Genomic DNA, 21,029 nt, shown 5'->3' with positions numbered 1-21,029 from the left:
CCTGGTGGTGTTGTCAGGTGAGACACATCAGACACCAAGGATTTAGACTGTTAAGTGTAGAGTGACCTTCTTTTGGGACAGTGAAAGACCCTGTAGATCTTGTAATATATTCAGGGAAAGAGAGACCATGGCAGCGATACTGACTTTCTTGCAGTCTCATCTATAGGATCAGGGCTGGCTGATTTACCTTGAAGATTTGACCACCATGGTGCATCCCTGTGTCATGGGATACTTTGCATCAGTTACAGTCAAAAATGTACATTTAATGACTATAGACTGAAAAGGAACAGGATCCCATTTACGTGTATAACTTATAAGGCCCTGTGCTAAGCACATTGTTTTACAATGTTGGAGAAATCTTGAATGCATGTTGAAATCCCTACTGAATTAAATCTACAGTAGAATGGGGAGTCTGAGGCATGGAGTGTCCTTCTTCACGGGGATGCGATGAAAGTTGAATTAATGGATTAAGCTGGTATATAGGGTAGAATACAGTCTGTTGACTTTTTGCTGCTCTCTGTTTTGACACCTTTCTCAAGTACATTGTCTTCTCTCCCTTTTTTTTAACAATTTTGTCTTCTTTAACATTGAAGTATACTTGATTTACAATGCTGTGCTAGTTTCAGGTGTACAGACACATGCACACACATACATATATATATATTTCAGATTCTTTTCCCTTATAGGTTATTACAAGATACTGAGTATAGCTCCCTGTGTTATACAGTAAATCCTTATTGATTATCTATTTTATATATAGTAGTGTGTATATGTTAATCCCAAACTCCTAATTTATCCTTCTCCCACCCCTTCCTCTTTGATAACTGTAAGTTTGTGTTCTATGTCTGTGGGTTTACTTCTGTTTTGTAAATAAGTTCATTTGTATCTTTTATTTTAGATTCCACAAATAAGTGGTATCATATGGTATTTGTCTTTCTCTGACTTACTTCACTTGGTATGATAATCTCTAGGTCCATCCATGTTGCTGCAAATGGCATTACTTCATTCATTTTAAGGCTTGAGTAATATTGTCTTCTTGCATGCTCTTTCTAAATCATTGCTGGGGACTCCCTCAAATGCTGTCTTGAGAAGGATTCTGGAGTCACAAATGGCATTATTGAAAATGATTCAATAGTCCGTGTTGATTTCAAAAGTACTACTTTTTCATTTAGCTAATTTCTTCTTTCTCTCCATTGTGGTGAATGGGGCTGAGTATCAGTGCCTCTTGACACTTTGGCATTTCTGCCAGCAACCAGCACAGCTGAGATGGATGTGGAACGGGGCAGGGGGTGCTGCACCACAGTGTGACAAACAGCTCAGCCCGGAACACTCACATTTGTCAGGAGAGTTGGGTCAGATTGGGAGTAAACGGCGTTTCCCATCTGCTCCCATCTCTCTCTCCTACTTGCCCTTGGACCTACCGTTGGAGAACAGAGCAGGGGAGTGCTCTAAAAACAGAGAAGTTTTGGACAGCTCAGGCAGCTGCATGGACACAAGGGCAACAGAGGACAGCATGAGGGAAATGTGGGAGACGGAGTGGAGAGCACGGCCTGCAGTGATGTGGAGACACCGTCCAAAGACAATGCATTTCCAAGTTCTCCTGCTCCCTGTTGAACAAAGCATTGATCCCCACACCTGGCCTTATCTTAACCAGTGAGGATCCCTGAAGCATTTATTTGAAGTTCTTGCCACCAGGATCTTGCTGGGGAACTGGAGTGTCCCCTGAGTGCCTCTCAAGGGCTTCTGGGTTCCCTGGCCTATTTCAAAGGTACTGGGGCCCATTAGACTTTCAGTGGAATGCAGGGGACAATCTCAGTTCCTCTAGACCCCCGCTGTCCTGAGGACCACCCTCCATGATTGTCTATTCAGAGAACACTCACAAAATGGCTGAGTCGAGCTAAATATTGGACTTTTTTAAGGGTTATTTTAAAATTGAAAAATAGCTGATTTACCATGTTGTGTTAGTTTCTGGTATACAGCAAAGTGATTCAGTTATACATATATATATTATTTTTCATATTCTTCATATGATTTTTTACAGGATATTGAATATAGTTCCCTGTGCTCTACAGTAGGACTTTGCTGCTTATCCATTCTAGTCTGCATCTGCTCACCCCAAACTCCCAATCCATCCCTCCCCTGCACCCCCTCCCCCTTGGCACCCACAAGTCTGTTCTCTGTGTCTGTGAGTCTGATACACTGGATTCTAAATCAATGCAGGAAGGGGTGTTTTACAAAGTCCTGGGCTTCTACCTTCAGCCTTGTCACCTTTCCCCCTTCTACACAGCCTCAAACTTTGAGTACAGCTTTGCTGTGGCAAATTGTTACCAGAGGAGGTGACACTGACCTCAGGAAAAGTAAAGGGCAAGAAGAGTTACTGCTACTCCCAAGTTCCCTGTGGGAGCATTTGTGATTTTGCTTTGTTTAAAAGATAGCCTTGCCTCAGTTAATCTGCCATAAGTGGGGATATTTCATCTTGAAAGGGTATCAACCAGAAATCCAAAAATGCAGATTAAGGGGCAGTGGGGCATGGAGGAGAGAGAGCCAGGCACTTGCTCTGGGCTGGGGGCAGGTGGTGGTGGAGAAGGAGGAGGAGAAGACCAGCAGGAGGCGGTGGCGGCGTCCTTGCTAGGGTGATGGTGCAAGTGCAGGTGCTTGTGTGGAGCTGCCTGGCTGAGCGGTGCCTGGTCCGGGGTCTGCAGCACTGCCGATTCTCTCCCGGAGGCAGGGGGCGGGTGGGAAAATGCTGAGCAGGTTGATGAGTGGCAGCAGCAGGAGCCTGGAGCACGAGTACAGCTGCACCATGCACCTGCTGGATGACAGTGAGTACACCTGCACCATCCAGGGATATTCAAGATGGCAGAAGAGTAGGTAGATGTGGAGTTCATCTGTCTCCACGGATGCATCAGGAATACATCTATAGATGTGACAATTGTTGCAGAACACCAGCCGGAAACTAGCAGAAGACCTTGGGCACTGGAAAGGACTATAAAGATCCTTGCATAACTGAGATGAGCGACTTGCAGAGTCTTGGCGCCTTGACCAGAAGTCGGGCCTGAGGCTCAGGAGTGGGAGCACCAAGTCCAGGATGCTGGGCCACTAGAGAATTCCCAGCCCCAAGGAAGGTTAATCATCGAGAACCCTCACGGAGGCCTCTGTCTGAATCCAAGACCCAGCTCCACCCAACTGCCAGCAGCTCCCAGTGTTGGACCCCTCACACCAAACAACAAACAGGACAGGAACACAAACCCACCCATTAGCACACAGACTACCTAAAGTCATACTAAGCTCACAGATACCCCAAAACACAGCACTTGACAAGGCCCTGCTCTTCAGAGGGAAAAGACTCAGCTCCACCCACCAGAATGCAGATACCATTCCCTCCCATCAGGAAGCCTACACAAGACACTGGACCAACCCCACCACCAGGGGCAGAGAACAGAAGCAAGAGGAACTATGACCCTGCAGCCTAGGGAAAGGAGACCTCAAATACTGTAAATTAGACAAAATGAGAAGACAGAAAAATATCCTACAGGCAAAGGAGCAAGATAAAAACCCACAAGACCAAACAAATAAAGAGGAAACAGGCAAACTACCTGAAAAATTCAGAGTAATGATAGTAAAGATGATCCAAAATCTTGGAAATAGAATAGAGAAAATACAAGAAATATTTCACAAGGACCTAGAAGAACTAAAGAGCAAACAAACAGTGATGAACAACACAATAACTGAAATTAAAAATACTCTAGAAGGAATCAATAGCAGAATAACTGAGGCAGAAGAACAGAAAGTGAGCTGGAAGATAGAATGGTGGAAATAACTGATGCATAGCAGGATAAAGAAAAAAGAGTGAAAAGAATGTAGGACAGTCTCAGAGACCCCTGGGACAATATTAAGCACACCAACATTCGAATCATAGGCTTCCAGAAGAAGAAGAAAAAAAGAAAGGGTCTGAGAAAATATTCGAAGAGATTATAGTTGAAAACTTATGCAACACGGGACAAGAAATAGTCAATCAAGTCCAGGAAGCACAGAGAGTCCCATACAGGATAAATCCAAGAAGAAACATGCCGAGGCACGTATTAATCAAACTAACAAAAATTAAACACAAAGAAAAAATATTAAAAGCAGCAAGGGAAAAGCAACAAATAACATACAAGGGAATCCCCATAAGGTTAACAGCTGATGTTTCAGTAGAAACTCTACAGGCCAGAAGGGAGTGGTAAGATATATTTAAAGTGAAGAAAGGGAAAAACCTACAACCAAGATTACTCTACCCAGTAAGGATCTCATTCAGATTCAACAGAGAAATCAAAAGCTTTATAGACAAGCAAAAGTTAATAGAATTCAGCACCATCAAACCAGCTTTACAGCAAATGCTAAGGGAACTACTCTAGGCAGGAAACACAAGAGAAGGAAAAGACTTACAAAAACAAACCCAAAACAATCAAGAAAATTGTAATAGGAACATACATATTATTAATTACCTTAAATGTAAATGGATTAAATGCCCCAACCAAAAGACACAGACTGGCTAAATGGGTACAGAAAGAAGACCCATATATATGCTGTCTACAAAAGACCCACTTCAGACCTAAGGACACATACAGGCTGAAAGTGAGAAGATGGAAAAAGATATTCTGTACAAATGGAAATCAAAAGAAAGCTGGAGTAGCAATACTCATATCAGAAAAAAATAGCCTTTAAAATAAAGACTATTACAAACTACAAGGAAAGACACTATATAATGATCAAGGGATCAATCCAAGAAGAAGATGTAACAATTGTAAATATCTATGCACCCAACATAGGGGCACCTCAATACATAAGGCAAATGCTAACAGCCACAAAAGGGGAAAACAACAGTAACACAATAATAGTAGGTGAATTTAACACCCCACTTACACCAATGGACAGATCATCCAAACAGAATATAAATAAGGAAACACAGCTTTAAATGACACATTAGACCAGACGGACTTAATTGATATTTATAAGACATTCCATCCAAAAACAATAGAATACACTTTCTTCTCGAGTGCACACAGAACATTCTCCAGGATAGATCACATCTTGTGTCACAAATCAAGCCTCAGTAAATTTAAGAAAATTGAAATCAAATCAATCATCTTTTCCAGCCACAACAGTATGAGACTAGATATAAATTTTAAAAAGCAGATTAAAACAGCAATGGGATATCAAAAGCAAGCTGGTAGATGTTTTTTTTTAACAGTGGTACCCAGTACAGAGGAGGAAGTTCTCAGAGATGGCTGCCAAAAGCCTCCATGTCAGACAAACATAGGTTTGTCCCCCATTGTCACTGCTAAGGAGGACTCTGGCTTTTGTCAAATCACCTAGCTTCTCCAAACCCAATTTGTGCATTTTTTAAATGAATGCAGTGTCATTGTGTAGAATACATGAGATATGCATGTTAGCACTTAGCCTAATGCCAAATGCAGTATAAACTGTGGGCAATTTCTTGATGGATATCAAGGGCCTTACCCTTTGACACATTAATTAACTTCTGGGGATCTAGCCTAAAGAGAAGAACACATCTAAACAACTACAAAAAATGATCAATGCAAGAATATGCTCATAGCGGTGTGCTTGATGAGTGCATCATTAGAAATGTACTATTGGGAGAAGTTTGTTTGGAAACTGCTATTTGTTTTCAGAAATGCAGGACTATCACTAACAAATATATTTGGGACCTAAGGATGTTTTTTTCAGGATTATGAGGCTGTACAACCTGAAGGATTAATCTGTTCTAGGACTAGGAGCTGTCCTAGGTATCTAACCCCACTACCTGGCCACTTTAGTGCAAAGTTGAATTCAGGCAGCCAGGCAAGCCAGGGCATTCCTCTTTCAGAAATCCCTGTCTTTTTTTTTGCAGAAGTGGCACTGGCTATGGAAATAGGTGGAGCTTAGCCTCTTTCATTGGCATTGAGAGATTTACAGGGAACAAGGTGTGTCTATGAATAGAACAGACTGTGTTTGCCAAGGGTGAAGGGGAGTGGAGAGGGATGGATTGGTAGTTTGGGATTAGCAGATGCAAACTAGTATATATAGACTGCATGAACAACAAGGACCTACTGTATAGCACAGGGAACTATATTCACTATCCTGTAGTAAAACATAATGGAAAAGAACATGAAAAAGAATGAATATATATATATATAAATATATATAACTGAGTCACTTTGCTGTACAGTAATTAACACAACATTGTAAATCAATTATAATTCAATAAAATAAGTTAAAAAAAGATGTGTCTATGACTATTTAGAGGAAAATGCTGCATTACACTTACCTGAATAAGCTCACTGCATTGTTGTAGAGGTTGGCTATAAAAATTACAAATGGCTTTCATATTGTAACACCTATTCATAATCTAGACGGTATTCCAGGCTTTCTCCTTATTCATCTAGTAAAAGTGACCAGCGCCTGGCTCAGCTGGTCACATATATACATTTGTTTATTTTCCTGTAACTTCCTCAAGTAAACTCGGACCCATTTTCCCTCACTTATGCAAAGGATAATCTTCTTCCACTTCTTCCTGGTTCTAGTCTACACACACTTAATACTCCCCACTTCTGGTCCTCTCATGCATCCCCCACTTGACTCCCCATGTTACTAAAAATACTCTTAATACATTAAAAATCTGGCCAATGTCACTCTACTGCTTCTAACTTTGAATGATAACTTTAGCAAAGCATAAACTCACCTGCTTCATGGTCCATGGCCCGCTCTGTCCTACTGCAAGTTCACAAATGACTCATTCCCCAGGGATGCCATTTTGCTAGTTTTTCCAAGCCTTTGCAAACACCATGCCATCTGCTGAGAAGACTGACCTGGCACCCACTCTTGTCTTTCGCCACTTCCTTCCAGGAAAGAATCGCCTCCTTTGTGAAACCTTTGCTTCTTTAGCTATTTCTTCTACCAGGCTGCCCTGGGGACATTCCATATTGTAACAAAGTTTTCTCATACATATCTCTTTGAAAGGTATCCCAGTGCTTGGCACTTAGTTGACTTGCAGTACAGCATTATTCAATGAATGAATGTAATTAGTTTTATCTCTGGATCCCTAGAAACTTCTGATGCTTCCCATGCCCCCACCCACCCTGGGTCTTGGATGACCCTCTTTGCAGATAGCACCATGATGCAGAAAAAAGAATGGAAAACAATCTTGTGGGTGTGTCTGAACAAAGCTGACATATTTTTCCCTTTAAGATCTTGCTGCTGTATGTAAAATGATCCTGAAATTAAGGTCAGCTCCAGGTGGTTGTTTATATCAGCTGTCAGATTGCAGAATAAAAAATGGCTTTTATATATTTGATTTTTATTGTTTTCCAGGGCAATGTCACATTTTCCTGCTCTGAACCACAAATTGTTCCCATCACATTTGTCAACTCGAGCAGCAGTTATTTGCTGCTGCCCGGCACCCCCCAAATTGATGGGCTCTCGGTGAGTTTCCAGTTTCGAACGTGGAACAAGGATGGTCTGCTTCTGTCCACAATGCTCTCTGAGGGCTCAGGGACCCTGTTGCTGAGCCTGGAGGATGGAACCCTGAGACTCGTGATTCAGAAAATGACAGAACGGGCAGCTGAAATCCTCACAGGTACTGTCCACTGACAACTTCTATGTCGTTTCTTGTTCAGCCAAGTCGATACATGTTTGAGAATCTGACCAAAACATACAGGCTCCAGCTCCCAGGGGTGTGAGATGACCAGTCTTCACAAATTTACTCTAAGTCTGAAGAGCCAACATTTGTTTTTTTTTTTCTTCTTTTATAAATTTTGTATTGGAGTATAGTTGATTTACAATGTTGTGTTAGTTTCAGGTGTACAGCAAAGTGATTCAGTTATGCATAGACATGTATCTATTCTTTTTCAGATTCTTTTCCCATCTAGGTGATTACAGAGTATTGCATATACTTCCCTGTGCTATACAGTAGGTCCTTGTTGTTTATCTATTTTATATATAGCCGTGTGTATCTGTTAATCCCAACCTCCTAATTTATTCCTCCCCTCATCTTTCCCCTTTGGTAACCATTAAGTTTGTTTTCCAAGTCTGTGAGTCTGTTTCTGTTTTGTAAATAAGTTCATTTGTATCATTGTTTTTAGTTCAATATATAAGTGATATCATATGATATTTTTCTTCCTCTGTCTGACTTACTTCACTTGATATGATAAACTCTAGGTCTAATCATGTTGCTGCAAATGGCAATGTTTCATTCTTTTTTATGGTTGAGTAATATTCCACTCTCTCTCTATATATATACCACACCTTCTTTATCCATCCATCTGTCAGTGGGCATTTAGGTGGCTTCCATGTCTTAGCTATTGTAAACAGTGCTGCAATGAACATTGGGGTGCATTTATCTTTTTGAATTACAGTTTTCTGTGGATATATGCCCAGGAGTGGGACTGCTAGATCATACAGTAACTCTGTTTTTAGTTTTTTAAGGAACCTCCATATTGTTCTCCATAACGGCTGCACCAATTTACATTCCCACCAACAGTGGGAGGGTGCAAGAGGGTTCCCTTTTCTCCACGTCCTCCCCAGCATTTATTATTTGTAGACTTTTTGATCATGACCATTCTGACCAGTGTGAGGTGATACCTTATGGTAGTTTTGATTTGCATTTCTCTAATAATTAGCGATGTTGAGCATCTTTTCATAAAATTTTTTAAATGGTTCTCAAAAAGCTGAAGATTGGAAAGTACTTTCTTTTATAGCAATAGAGTATAGGTCCTAATGTATAGCAACATGGAATAGATGTATGAATAACATCCTGACTCTTCTATCTGCCATTCTTTCAACATGGAGCCATGGAATTTTCTCCCTCCTTCTCTACTTGTTATCTTACTGACGTCCCCTGTCCTTCTGGAAGCAATGTGTTCACTTGGTGACAAGTACTTACCGAGGTCAGACCACCTGCAGGCATTGGATTGGGGGCTAAGGCAGGCTGCTAGGTCAACAAATCCTGAGAAGCCTTCCTGGCTCTACAGCCTGAATCAAACCGCCTCCTCTGTGCACCCTGGGCCAATATCCATCCTGGATTATAGGACACTGAATCATTTATTTAATTTAAATGTCTTTCTTCCCCCACTGGACTGTGAGTTTTGTTATGCAATTAAATTAGAGGAAATTGAGTTAAGTAAAGGATGTGACTTAATAGTCAAGATCAGGTCAGGCTATGGGAAAGGCTCTGATGTCAATGGGTGAACAAAAAAGTCCATTGAACCTGTTATCGAACCAAACTTGGGTCCGCTCACCCATGTACAGTAAAGCCAATCTACTGACACCGAATTGTGGTGAAGGAAAGTATAGATTTTATTGCAGGGCACCAAGCAAGGAGAAGGGGCAGCTCATGCTCAAAGACCTGAACTCCCCAATAGCTTTCAGGTAAGGGGTTTTAAAGGCAGTGTGAGGGAGGGAGCTGCAGGGTGTATGATCAGCTTGTGCACAGTTCTCAGATTGGTTGGCATCAAGGTGAAGTTTCCAGCATCATCAACCTTCTGGTTTCAACCAGTCTAAGGTCTATGTGGTTGTAGTCAGCAATTTTCATCTGGGGGCAGGGGTCAGCTTCCTGTAAAAAAAAAAAACAACTTTTGGAATATGTGTCAGGCCTTTATCTTTATCTTTCAGGGAACTGGGAATTTGGTGATTCTGCCATGTGGCTGATTTATAGTCTAAATTATTACCAGTTTCCCAGCCCAACAGCTATTCTTTATTTCTACATCTTCACATTCCTAATCATTAACTTTTTTTTTTCCTAATCATTAACACTTGAGCAGCCTTTTGAGACTCAGCATAAGCGTGGGAGACTAAAGCAAAAGCCTATTATTTCAAAGGAGGGACACAGTGTCTTGTATACAGTTTCAACACCCTGGAAATAACAGAAGGGCGTGGGTCTGTGAGTCAGAGAGGCAGGTTCCAAAAGCACCTTTTCCCCTTACTAGTTAGTCTGGGGACCTAGATGAACTTAACTTTGTCTCCCATGTAAGTGAGAGTGCATTTGTTATCTACAGCTGCGTAACAAAGTATACCAACATGTATTAGTTGAAAACCACACGTGTTATGTCTGATTTTCTAAGAGTCAGGAATCCAGGAGCCCTTTGGGCAATTCTGGCTGCAGTCAAGTTGTTGTCAGGGGCGACAGTCATCTCAATGTTCAACCGCTTCTTACTCTGCTTCCAGGCTAACTCATGTGGCTGTGGGCAGACCTCAGTGGATCCAAACTTATCCCCACGCCCTCTCCAGAACGCTGCCTCATTGATAGGGCAGCACTCTTACCCCAGAGTGAGTGACCCTGGAGAGAGTGGGAAAGAACCCCCAGGACAAAAGCCACAGTCTTTGTATATCTCATCCCATCCTTTTCATCATATTCTATTCATTAGAAAAAAGTGAATAAGTCTAACCCTTGCTCAAGTCAAAGGGATTATACAAGGGTTCAGATATTAGGAGTCAGAGCCAGCCTCGGCATGTGCTTGGTGACAGCAGCAGTAACCGAGGGAGACGAGCAGGATCCCAGCAGCATGGCCGCCGAGATTGAGAGGGTCTGGGGGAGGCAGTGCTTCCAGTCTGAGAGGCTCCAGCCTAGTGGCCACACCAGGAGGAAGACAAAAGAGAATGAAAGAAGCAGATAATCTTGAAAGTATAGAGGAAGAACGGGTTTGTGAAACAGGATCTGACCACCAACCTCTTAGTGATAATCAGCAAATAAATTGTGACTATTTTGTTGACAGCCTTTTTGAGGAAACTCAGAAGGTTGGTGTCAAATGTTTGTCTGCCACTGAACAAAAGAAACTGGTAGGTGTAAGTATAAAATTATGGAAAAACGGATTCACAGTCAGTGATGATTTCAGAAGTTATTTTGATGGTGTAGCTCAGCAGTTTCTGAACTCCATCAAAAAAGGGGAATTACCTTTAGAACTACAGGATTTTTAATAATGAGGAGGTTGATGTGTTGATGTTAAAGTTGAAGATAAGAAAAATGAAGTATATATGTCAACAAAGCCTGTGTTCCAGCCCTTCTCAGGACAGGGTCACAGACTGGGAAGTGCTACACCAAAAATTGTTTCTAAAGCAAAGTGTATTGAAGTTGAGAATAAAAATAAGTTGTCTACTGTCTCACTAAACAGTCTGGAACCCATCACTAATATACAGATCTGGTTAGCCAATGGGAAAAGAAGTGTCCAGGAATTTAACATTTCTCATAGGATAAGCCACATCAAAGACTTCTTCGAAAAACACCAAGGATCTCAAAGAAGTCCTCCCTTTTCCCCGGCAAGAGCTCTTCCTTTCCTCAAATTGCTAGATGAAACACTCACACTAGATATTAGTAGTCATGGATCATTGGGGACCATCTTAGCATCTACCTACAAAATGAGATTTAAAAAATGCTTACATCACAAGACTGTGACGATGATTAAATATGATCTAAACCCTTTAGCGCAGTGTTGAGAAGCTATTTAGCAAATTTCTTTCTCTTCCACACTGACTCAAGACCTCAGGCAAAAACAGGCCTCACTCCTTAGAGTCATAAAAGCTGAGTGAGTTTGTGCAGTCATGGGGCTTTTATGAAATTTCTAAGATTTCTAGTCATGGAGGCGAGTTAATCGCTTAGAAACATAACATTTTTCATGTGCAGAGTTATAAAGGTTAAACCTCGATCCTCCTTATTTGAAGAAGAAAAATCGTGAGCTGGCGTTGGTCTGTTTCTCTCCAACCGGCGAGATGGTTGAGTACAGAGACTTGCAGGGCTCAGGTCAGAAATGCAGTTTTAATAAAGTACAGGCCCCAGTGGCACTTTGCTCTAAAGCATTACCTGTATTATTAAGCATGTGTCAGTCCATTAAAATGTGTTGATGACTGCGAGAGAGGCTGGTTAAAGCTGCCCCAATATCCAGTAAAGAGGGAGAAAAAAATCATGTTATTTTAGACCTGTCTCTAAAAAAAAAATCAAACAAGTAAAAGAAAGATTTAAAAACATTCTGATGTCTGTCTCAGAAAACTCTTGCTTGCTTCTTTCTCCAAAAATTTCCTGAAATTTGGAAAATTTAGAAATTTTGGAATTTCTTTTATTTTTCTTTGAAATGGATCAAGGCTTTTTGTCTACTGGCATTGTTCTACCTGCGGGGAAAAGACAGGTAAACAAACAAAAAAATCAGACTAACAAAAACAGTTTTCTCCTCCCATACATTTCTGAAGAACCTTGTTTTCCAAGTACTTGAGATTGTATTGGCTTTATAAGAGAAAAATCTGACATGAGAAATTAGAAAAATAATAAACATTGTTCTAATAATTTTGAGGGCCACTGGGGCTACCCTTGACACATGGTACCTCATGGAAAATAGAAAATAGCACATTATTAATTGAACAGGGAATCCAGATATTTAAAGGTTTACTTGAGAGTAGTTCATGTGTTTCTAACGTCTTGGGTCTAAAAGAGAAGGTGACCCCTATGAGAAGGTCAGCACACGGATGCCTGGCACATTCACTCCTGTTACCAAAGCTTCATACAGTGTGCATAGTTTTTGGGTTGTGTGGTTATTTTGTGCAGTTTGCATTGGGTATCAGGAAGAGAAGTCCAAACGAAATCGTCCTCAAAATAGAAGGCATCTGAATTTAGTTGTTCTAAGGGATGAAGTTTTAGGGCATTGAAGGACAACAGTATAATCCCTCCCTTGTATTTTTCTTTATTTTCTATTTTTGTCATCTCCTTTCTTGAAAGCCTTGTACATGTGAATATGAGGCAAAGTCAAGGGCATCCTTTCACTGTAAGTGATATGACAGTAGAACCAACAATTACCGTGGATCTCATGCAGGTCAGGCATTATGCAAGGACCTTGTCATACAATACTACAGAAAAAAAAAAAAAAGAGCTCATGAAACATATTAAGTAGTTCTTATTTTACCAACAGGCACAAGGGGAAATTGAGAGTCAGCAATTAAGTTCAAGTGACCAAGCAGGTGTTCAAGCTCAGGCCTTTCCTTTGCATCCCCAAGTCCATGGTCACCACAGTGTATCTTGCTGCCCCCCATATTTATTCGTGATATGGTCAGATGTTTATAAAGAATTCAAATGCAGAGAAACTCTGCTTTAGATGAAAGATGAAATGTACAGTATGCTGTTAACAAAAGTAGCCTATGTAGTATCTAAGTTTGGGTTTTCCCAAAACATTTCACTTGGTGGTCCCATCAATAGACAGATTTGGGGGTTAAGTGGGGCTGACAAGGGATTGTGAATCCATTGTCTTTGTAGACTTTTACTCCACTTTAACTGACATTGCCTATTTAGTGTTATAAAGTAAATTATTCATATCTATATGTTAGCATACACACATACACACATACACACACTAATAGTCATTGAGTATATGTGACATACTTTACTCAGACTTTTTTTTTTAATGTTTATTTATGTATTTATTTATTTACTTTTGGCTGCCTTGAGTCTTCATTGTGGTGCACAGGCTTCTCATTGCGGTGGCTTCTGTTGTGGATCATGGGCTCTAGGCACATGGGCTTCAGTAGTTGTGGCACACAGGCTTCAGTAGTTGTGGCATGTGGGCTCAGTAGTTGTGGCTCACGAGCTCTAGAGTGCAGGCTCAGTAGTTGTGACACATGGGCTTAGTTGCTCCACGGCATGTGGAATCTTCCCGGACCAGGGCTCGAACCTGTGTCCCCTGCACTGGCAGGAGGATTCTTAACCCCGGTGTCACCAGGAAAGTCCCTCTCAGACCTTTTTATTTGTTTTTATTTTTTTTTTTTCAGACCCTTTTAAATGCTCAGTGACGATTCCTTAGTAAGATTATCATGTAAGTACGAAGGGTACTAAGTGAAAGCCTAGATGCTTCCAGAGACTTTGCCATGCCTTGCGTAGCTTTTCCCATATTCTCGTCACCCCTGTGCGTCCGATGCCACGTGGAAATCTGGGGGCTGCATGGGAACAGAGAGGAAACCTTCCAGGAGCCCTGCTGCTCCCATGTCCCCTTTCAGGGATCAGAACATCCAACTGTGCAAATCTTAAATAAACAAAAAAAACACCTGGATTTCCTCCTTTATGCATTTCACACTCTAGTTCCTCACCATTTCTCCCCAGGTTCCATGTGTCTTGGGGACCACTTTCTCTCTCAGGGCCATACCTACCCTTGGAACAATTGATACCATGTTTTATTTTTGAGGAGCAAATGGCTGCTATTTTTAAAGACTCTTAAAAAGGTGCTTAGAATGTAGATTGTCATTGTCCAAACCAATCTGGATAACTAAGAAAGCAGGAACTTGTGCAAAAGTAAAGGAGACCACCTGGTTCATTTCTTTAGACAATCGAGGCAGAGTGTTTTGAATTGCAAGTGAAACATTCAGTAACCAAAAAAAGCTGGCACCACTATAATTATTTTGCAAGTGGCCTGACATTTCAATGTTATTTTTATTTTGCTGATGAGAACGAGAACGAGAATGAGAATGAGAATAGGAATGAGAATAGGAAGAAAGAAGTTTGGGTCCTTCAGTCCTGAAAATTTGAAGTATGTTATTTTTTATTTTTATTCTTTTTTGCGGTACGCGGGCCTCTCACTGTCGTGGCCTCTCCCATTGCGGAGCACAGGCTCCGGACGCACAGGCTCAGAGACCATGGCTCACAGGCCCAGCCGCTCTGCAGCATGTGGGATCTTCCCGGACTGGGGCATGAACCCGTGTCCCCTGATCAACAGGCAGACTCTCAACCACTGTGCCACCAGGGAAGCCCTGAAGTCTGTTTTTGTCTGCTGTAGTGCTTCTCTAAACATCAAGTTCTCACTGAAAAGCCAATCTGGGCAAAGACCTTGAACTCAGGCCTTAGCGTCCAGAACTCCAGCTTAGCTATGCTCTGCATCAATGCAGAATGTGAGTTTTATTCTGTTAGACCTCATTGTCCTTTGTAGCTAAGGGAGAGAGTTGGTCTAGAATTACTCAAGTCCCTTCTAAACCTTCATCTTAGTTCTTGAAGGAAAACAGGTGGTCAACCATATACTTTATTTTCTTCAAAGAAATCATTAACCCCAGAGTCTTCTTTTGATAACGGGGTAAGTGGCCTAAATTATGTGTATTCAGCAGGGCCAAGCCCCCTGCCAGAGGTCGTGTTTCTCAACTCCCCACATTGTGGTGCATCTGAGGGAGGAAGAATGATAACCTGGGATTCTTTCATCCAGTGATTTTTGTGAATGAGATGCTTGGTTGTCCCAGAAAGGCCCTGCATGTTACTCTCTGTGATCCGTATAGAGTTAGGTGCCAAGGAGCCAAATCTGAGAAGTTGTGTTTAGTTTTGTTTTTGCAACGATCTTTTAATCACAGTAGGATACTCTTGTGAGTGTGTATTGATTGGTAGGTAAGAGAGTTATCAGAGTGTACAGGACCTTCAGCAGTACCGGAGCTATTGCATGTGGAGAGAAAAACAAGATAGAGTCGTGATAAGGTTCTTTTAATGTGGGACAGACTTTCTCAGAGATGAGAGGGTTTTTAAAAATATAAATGTATTTATTTTTGGCTGCATTGGGTCTTTGTTGCTGCGCGTGGGCTTTCTCTAGTTGCAGTGAGCGGGGGCTGCTCTTTGTTGTGGTGTGCGGGCTTCTCATTGTGGTGACTTCTCTTTTTGTGGAGCGCAGGCTCTAGGCACTCAGGCTTCAGTAGTTGCAGCATGCAGGCTCAGTAGTTGTGGCTCATGGGCTCTAGAGCGGAGGCTCAGTAGTTGTGGCGCACAGGCTTTGTTGCTCTGCAGCACGTGGGATCTTCCTGGACCAGGGATCGTACCTGTGTTCCCTGCATTGGCAGGTGGATTCTCAACCATTGCACCACCAAGGAAGTCCCTAGGTGAGAATTTTTATATATTTATGTCACTGCAGAAAACAGAACAAGCCTCAGTAAGATCAAATGGCAGAAAGCCCATCTAATGGCTTTTCATTAGAGAATATTCTCTCGCAAGCATGTAGCTGCACAATCTACTGCTTTGATATCCTAGAGTCCTCAAACCCAGAGTGGAATTTTCAGGAGTAAGAAGTGAGTCTCTGCACACCTAAATGGAACCCAGAAGATGGAGAAGGGAGTCTTCACACTGAGAGATCTCAACCTGACAGCAGGGGCTGTAAGACGAAAGCTGGAAAGACAGAAAGGGAAAGCCAATCGCCAGGCACAGAACAGAATCCCAGGGCCAAGGGACACATGATGAGCAAAGATCCAGAAATCAACCGGATGCCACAGAAATGTTTTTAGTGGAGGCAAACGGCTTATTGGAGAGACCATTTCTTTCCACCGAGTCCCTAGATACAAGCAACAATGTTCTTTCCACCTTACAATTTTTCAGTAGTTAGACACAGGGCATTCCAGCATTACAAATTACTAAACAATCTGTTCTACTCAGTCATTAATTTTCTATACTTAGTAGAATGCTGGGACTGACTTGTTCTTTCTCTAGCTGAAGATAGGATGAAATTCTAATGGCATAGCCTTTGATCAGCAGCCGTCATGGATGTTATTGGATGATTATTTATCATTGGCTTTGTTTAAATTAAATAAATCCTCCTACAGCTATGGTCCACACCATCCCACTTTTTTTTTTTTTTTAGGATTTATCTCAATTGATATTTTCTCAAGAAACCTTCCCAAAGCAGGCCAGCTGCCCCTTTATTGAGTCTTCTGGTTCTTCTCCTTTGTAGCACTGACCATAAGTATGTGTATAAATATATGTATTAGTTTGTTAGGAGTATGATAAGAAAATACCACGGATTAGGTGACCTAACAGAAATTTACCTTCTCGCAGTTCTTAAGGCTAGTTCAAGGTGTGGGCAGGGTTGGCTTCTTCTGAGGGACTCTCTCTTGGCTTGTAGAGGTCATCTTCTCTGTGTCCTCACATGGTCTTTTCTCTCTGCCCATCTGTCACCTATTATCTTCCTTTTGTGAGGACACCAGTCATATCGACTATGGGCCTACTCAAATGACTTCATTTTACCTTCACTACCTCTTTAAGGGTCCTACCTCTAAGTACAGACACATACTCGGGTACTGAGTGGGCTGGGTAAGGATTTCAAAATATGGATTTTGGGGGGCACAATTTAGCTCATAAGAATATATATTACCAGGCATAGAGCACAGACCTGTGGTTGCCAAGGGGAAAGGGGGGTGGGGGTGGGATGGACTGGGAGTTTGGGATTAGCAGATGCAAACTATTATATATAGAATGGATAACCAACAAGGTCCTACGGTATAGCATAGGCAACTATGTACAATATCCTGTGATAAACTATAATGGAAAAGAATATAAGAAAGTATATATATATTAAAATATACACTATATATGTATGTATAACTGAATTGATTTGCTGTACAGCAGAAATGAACACAACATTGTAAATCAACTATACTTCAAAAAAATTATAAAAAGAATGTGTATTAATCATATGTCTCTATAACTGGCTGCTCAATGTTCCTGTCACCATAGAATGTAAGGATTCATGGGAACAAGAACACTGCCTGCCTTGCCACCACTATTTGCCCAAGGCCTAGTATAACACCTTGCTAATAACAGACCCTTGCTAATATTTGCCTAATGTATAAGCAAGTGTCTGAATAAATGAACTACTAGAATTGACCTCCAAAACATTTCTGAAGTGTGTCATGTCAACAGTGGAAGAAGAGTTAAAAGTGATTTTTAACTTAACAATATTCATGTTACAACAGTTCTACAATGCAGAATGTGTCAAACCCAAGAATGAGCCATAATCAGGGGAAATACTAATCAGATAAAGGCCAATGGGGCTCCCAGAGGTGGGGAGACGGCAGGGAGAGCTGTGTCATGAAGGATAAAAGTGCTCACCCTATTAATACTTGTGGCCAGATGGTTTTCGTCTGCAGTCCTGCAATTCACAGAGCAGCCTCCCCAATATCACCCTTTTTCATAGAATCCATTTGTATCTCACCACCATCTGTACATCAAGTAAACATGATGACTTGGTGAACCTCATCCTCTGCTTAGATTAAGCTGTCATCAATGCCTCTGTGTTTTAGCTAAGATAATGTTGATGAGAAAATCCCACTCATGAGGGCAAACAAATGATAGCCACAGGGCCATGACTGTCACAACAAGCTGTCTGGCTAGGCGCAGAGTTTGAGTTTCGGGAAGACAGACGTATGATGAGGCATTCCACTTTATGGAAACTGAGAACTGCCATTGCCGAAGCTTCAAGATATCAAGCAAAGTCTGGGAATGTTTACCAAAGGAGAGGTCTCCCGGGCATGTGTAGCTTTTTCAGGCCTGAGTAATGATGATGACTTACTCTTCCTTCTTCTCCATTTCTCTCAAAAGAGAAACAGAGGGAACTAGATTTGTCTTATGGGAAAATAATTTAATAGTCAAAACTTCTGTCATTTCCTTTGCTTGTTTTCTACTTTAATAATTCTTTCATATAATTCGCTTTGCCTCTATTTGTTACCGAGCACACGTTCCTATGTCCAATGCACAGTGAGACCAAACAAACCAAAATGTCAGAGTTTGGAGCAGAGAAAGTTTTATTGCAAGGCCATGCAAGGAGAATGGGTGGCTCATGCCCCCCCAAAGCCCCAAACTCCTGGAAGGGTTTCAGCAAAGCTGTTTTTACGGCAAGGTGAGGGAGGGTTGTGGCTGGTTGCTGCAAACTTCTTGGTGTTGGAATCCTTTGTTCTTGCAGCTGTTCACCTAGGTCAGGTCAGGATGTTCCTGTAAACCTCCAATAGGACAATTGTTATTCTCCGTTCTGCAACTTTTTATCTCTATATGAATGGAAAAGTGTTATCTGCTTAAAGGTCAGAGCCTTGAGAATGGGCTATCCTGTATATTCCAGGCTATGGGCAACATTCTTAACTTGAAGCAAAAGCAATAGGATACAAAGGTTAAGGTAAGAGAAAGAGATCTAACATCGAGATCTAATATCGAGTTGGATTTGTTCTTCCCTATTACACATTTAATTCAGGAAGCTTTTGAAGTATCTACTTTCTGCTGATACTGTACTCAAATCTGAGGATGGAAGTATTGCCCTCCGAAAGCTCATAGGCACTGTTGAAAGGGACAGTATTGAACACTGATGATGCAGTAGGACAGATGCTCAGGGTACAGGGGGAGCACAAGGGAAGAGGCACCAGAAAGGGTGAAAAAGGGAAGGCTTCCTAGGGGCAGGGATAACACAGCTCTGTTTTGAAGAAGGAATAGAATTTGGTCAAACAAAGAAGGAAGAGAAGGATGCTCCAATTAGAGGAGAGAAATAGGGGGAGATCTAGATGTGTAAGACCCCACAGGTGGCTTAGAGTGCCTGGATCACAGAGCGCGAAGGAGCACAGGAAAAAGATGAAGCAGAATTTTGTTCAGGGACACTAGAGTTTGGGCTGTCTCCTAACGGTGACAGAGAAATATCTGGCTCTGGAGCTGACCTTCATTTTTATCATGCAGACACTGGAGCCGAGCATTCAAGTCCATCCTAGAGACACTATGCCTTCACCACCAACCACGAACATGTCACAGTTTGTATCTGACCCTAGTGTATGGCAAACCCAGCTGTTTCCCTCCCAGATGCTGACCAAGGGTTCTGAGGATCCAGGTTATCTTGACATATGAACCAGGCTTTCACAACTAGGAAAGGTTTAACCTGTGATTTATGGTCTAGGTGCCAGAGAGGGCCCTGCTGCTGACACTTGGCAGTGGAGATTCAGCTAGCCTGTTGCTGAATCAATCAAGGAGCGTTTGGAGAGGGTAGGATGTTGCTGTTTTGATGCCGAGGAGTATAACAAAACACGATGCAGACTCTGACCCCTAGGAACTTGTAATCCCATTGGGGAGATAATACTTACAGAGATGAAGAGTTAATTAATGGTACAAGGCAGTAAATAATACGAGCTAAATGAATAGATCAGACAGTGGATGTTATATGAACTTAAAAGGAGAAATCTCTATGTATTGATCTGGTCAAGGAAAGCCTAATTTCTTTATTTCCTGGAATTTGGTCAAACAAATTTGACCAAATTGTAAGATTAACAATGTTTCCTTTATTTTTGTGTTTTTTTCTTATTATGTGTTTGTTCTTATTTGTGTGAAAAGTATTATAAACCTATTACAGTACAGTACTATATAGCCGATTGTGCTAGTTAGGTACCTAGGCTAACCTTGTTGGGCTTATGAAGAAATTGGAATTATGGACGTGCTCTCAGAATGGAACTTGTTCGTCTGTAGAGGACTCACAGTAATAACCTTGCTCTCTAGATACTTCAAGGTGTCCTGTACCAGAAAGAGGTCAGAGGCTGGGAAGAGTGAAGCCATCAGAAAATTCCCAGCTCCTGTGATAAGGGATAGAATCAAAGTTGGAGAAGAAATCTGAAGAAATATGTGAATTCAAACCACTGTGTGTAGGGAAGGGTTAATAGAATTTCATAATTGATGGATAAATGGTCTCCAAGAAAAACAGAACTCAAGACCTAAATTGTGGTATAATGGTACTAATAATTGGAATATGCTCTTTTATGATGTGATTGACATTTTAAGACTGCCTTATTCAATTATTTAGATATTCCCCACTTTGTTCTCTCAAAAATTGAAACTACCTTTGAACTATTAAGTAAAGGTTGGTATGAAGGGATATGGAGAAACAGCTGAATTGGGTTTTCTGGGGAAGATAAAGCCTAGAAACTTCCAAGTCAAGCCAGGCAGCCGTGTATTTATTTTACAGATGGAGAAGCAGGTTGAGAGAGATTAAGAAATCTGTCTAAATTGCTAGAAATTATAATTGGCAGGGTCTTGAGCAAGGGTTTACAGGCGAGTAAAGGCATCAAGGAGATTTGTAACAGGTCATTTCCGGAGTTGGAAATAGAGGCCTTCGGGGACTCTGCTCTGGCCTGGACTGTAGCTCTGTGTGTCCTGGTGTGGCTGTATGCCTGATGGTTAGAGGTGCTGGGACAGCCACCCGATTTCAGTGTTTCTGTCTTCAAACCGTGAAAAGAGACACTGAAATAAGATGAAGGCTGAAATG

General features: G+C 41.5%; 1 protein-coding gene and 1 pseudogene across 2 annotated transcripts in view; both read left to right on the top strand.

The window, feature by feature from the left end:
* Positions 1 to 21,029, top strand: part of CNTNAP5 (contactin associated protein family member 5) — an 881,675-nt gene that overhangs the window by 488,589 nt on the left and 372,057 nt on the right. For both annotated transcript variants that reach the window (XM_065881152.1, XM_065881151.1), the window contains exon 8: positions 7,354 to 7,618. In XM_065881152.1, the coding sequence (XP_065737224.1) occupies positions 7,354 to 7,618 (265 nt within the window). The remainder of the gene's footprint in view (positions 1 to 7,353; positions 7,619 to 21,029) is intronic.
* On the top strand, positions 10,636 to 11,469 carry LOC136125874 (UBX domain-containing protein 2A pseudogene; annotated as a pseudogene).

Source organism: Phocoena phocoena, chromosome 7 (genome assembly GCF_963924675.1).
Source record: "Phocoena phocoena chromosome 7, mPhoPho1.1, whole genome shotgun sequence".
In the NCBI taxonomy this organism is placed as follows: domain Eukaryota; kingdom Metazoa; phylum Chordata; class Mammalia; order Artiodactyla; family Phocoenidae; genus Phocoena; species Phocoena phocoena.
The sequence above is the reverse complement of the archived record's forward strand: the minus strand, read 5'-3'. Positions and strand labels throughout refer to the sequence as shown.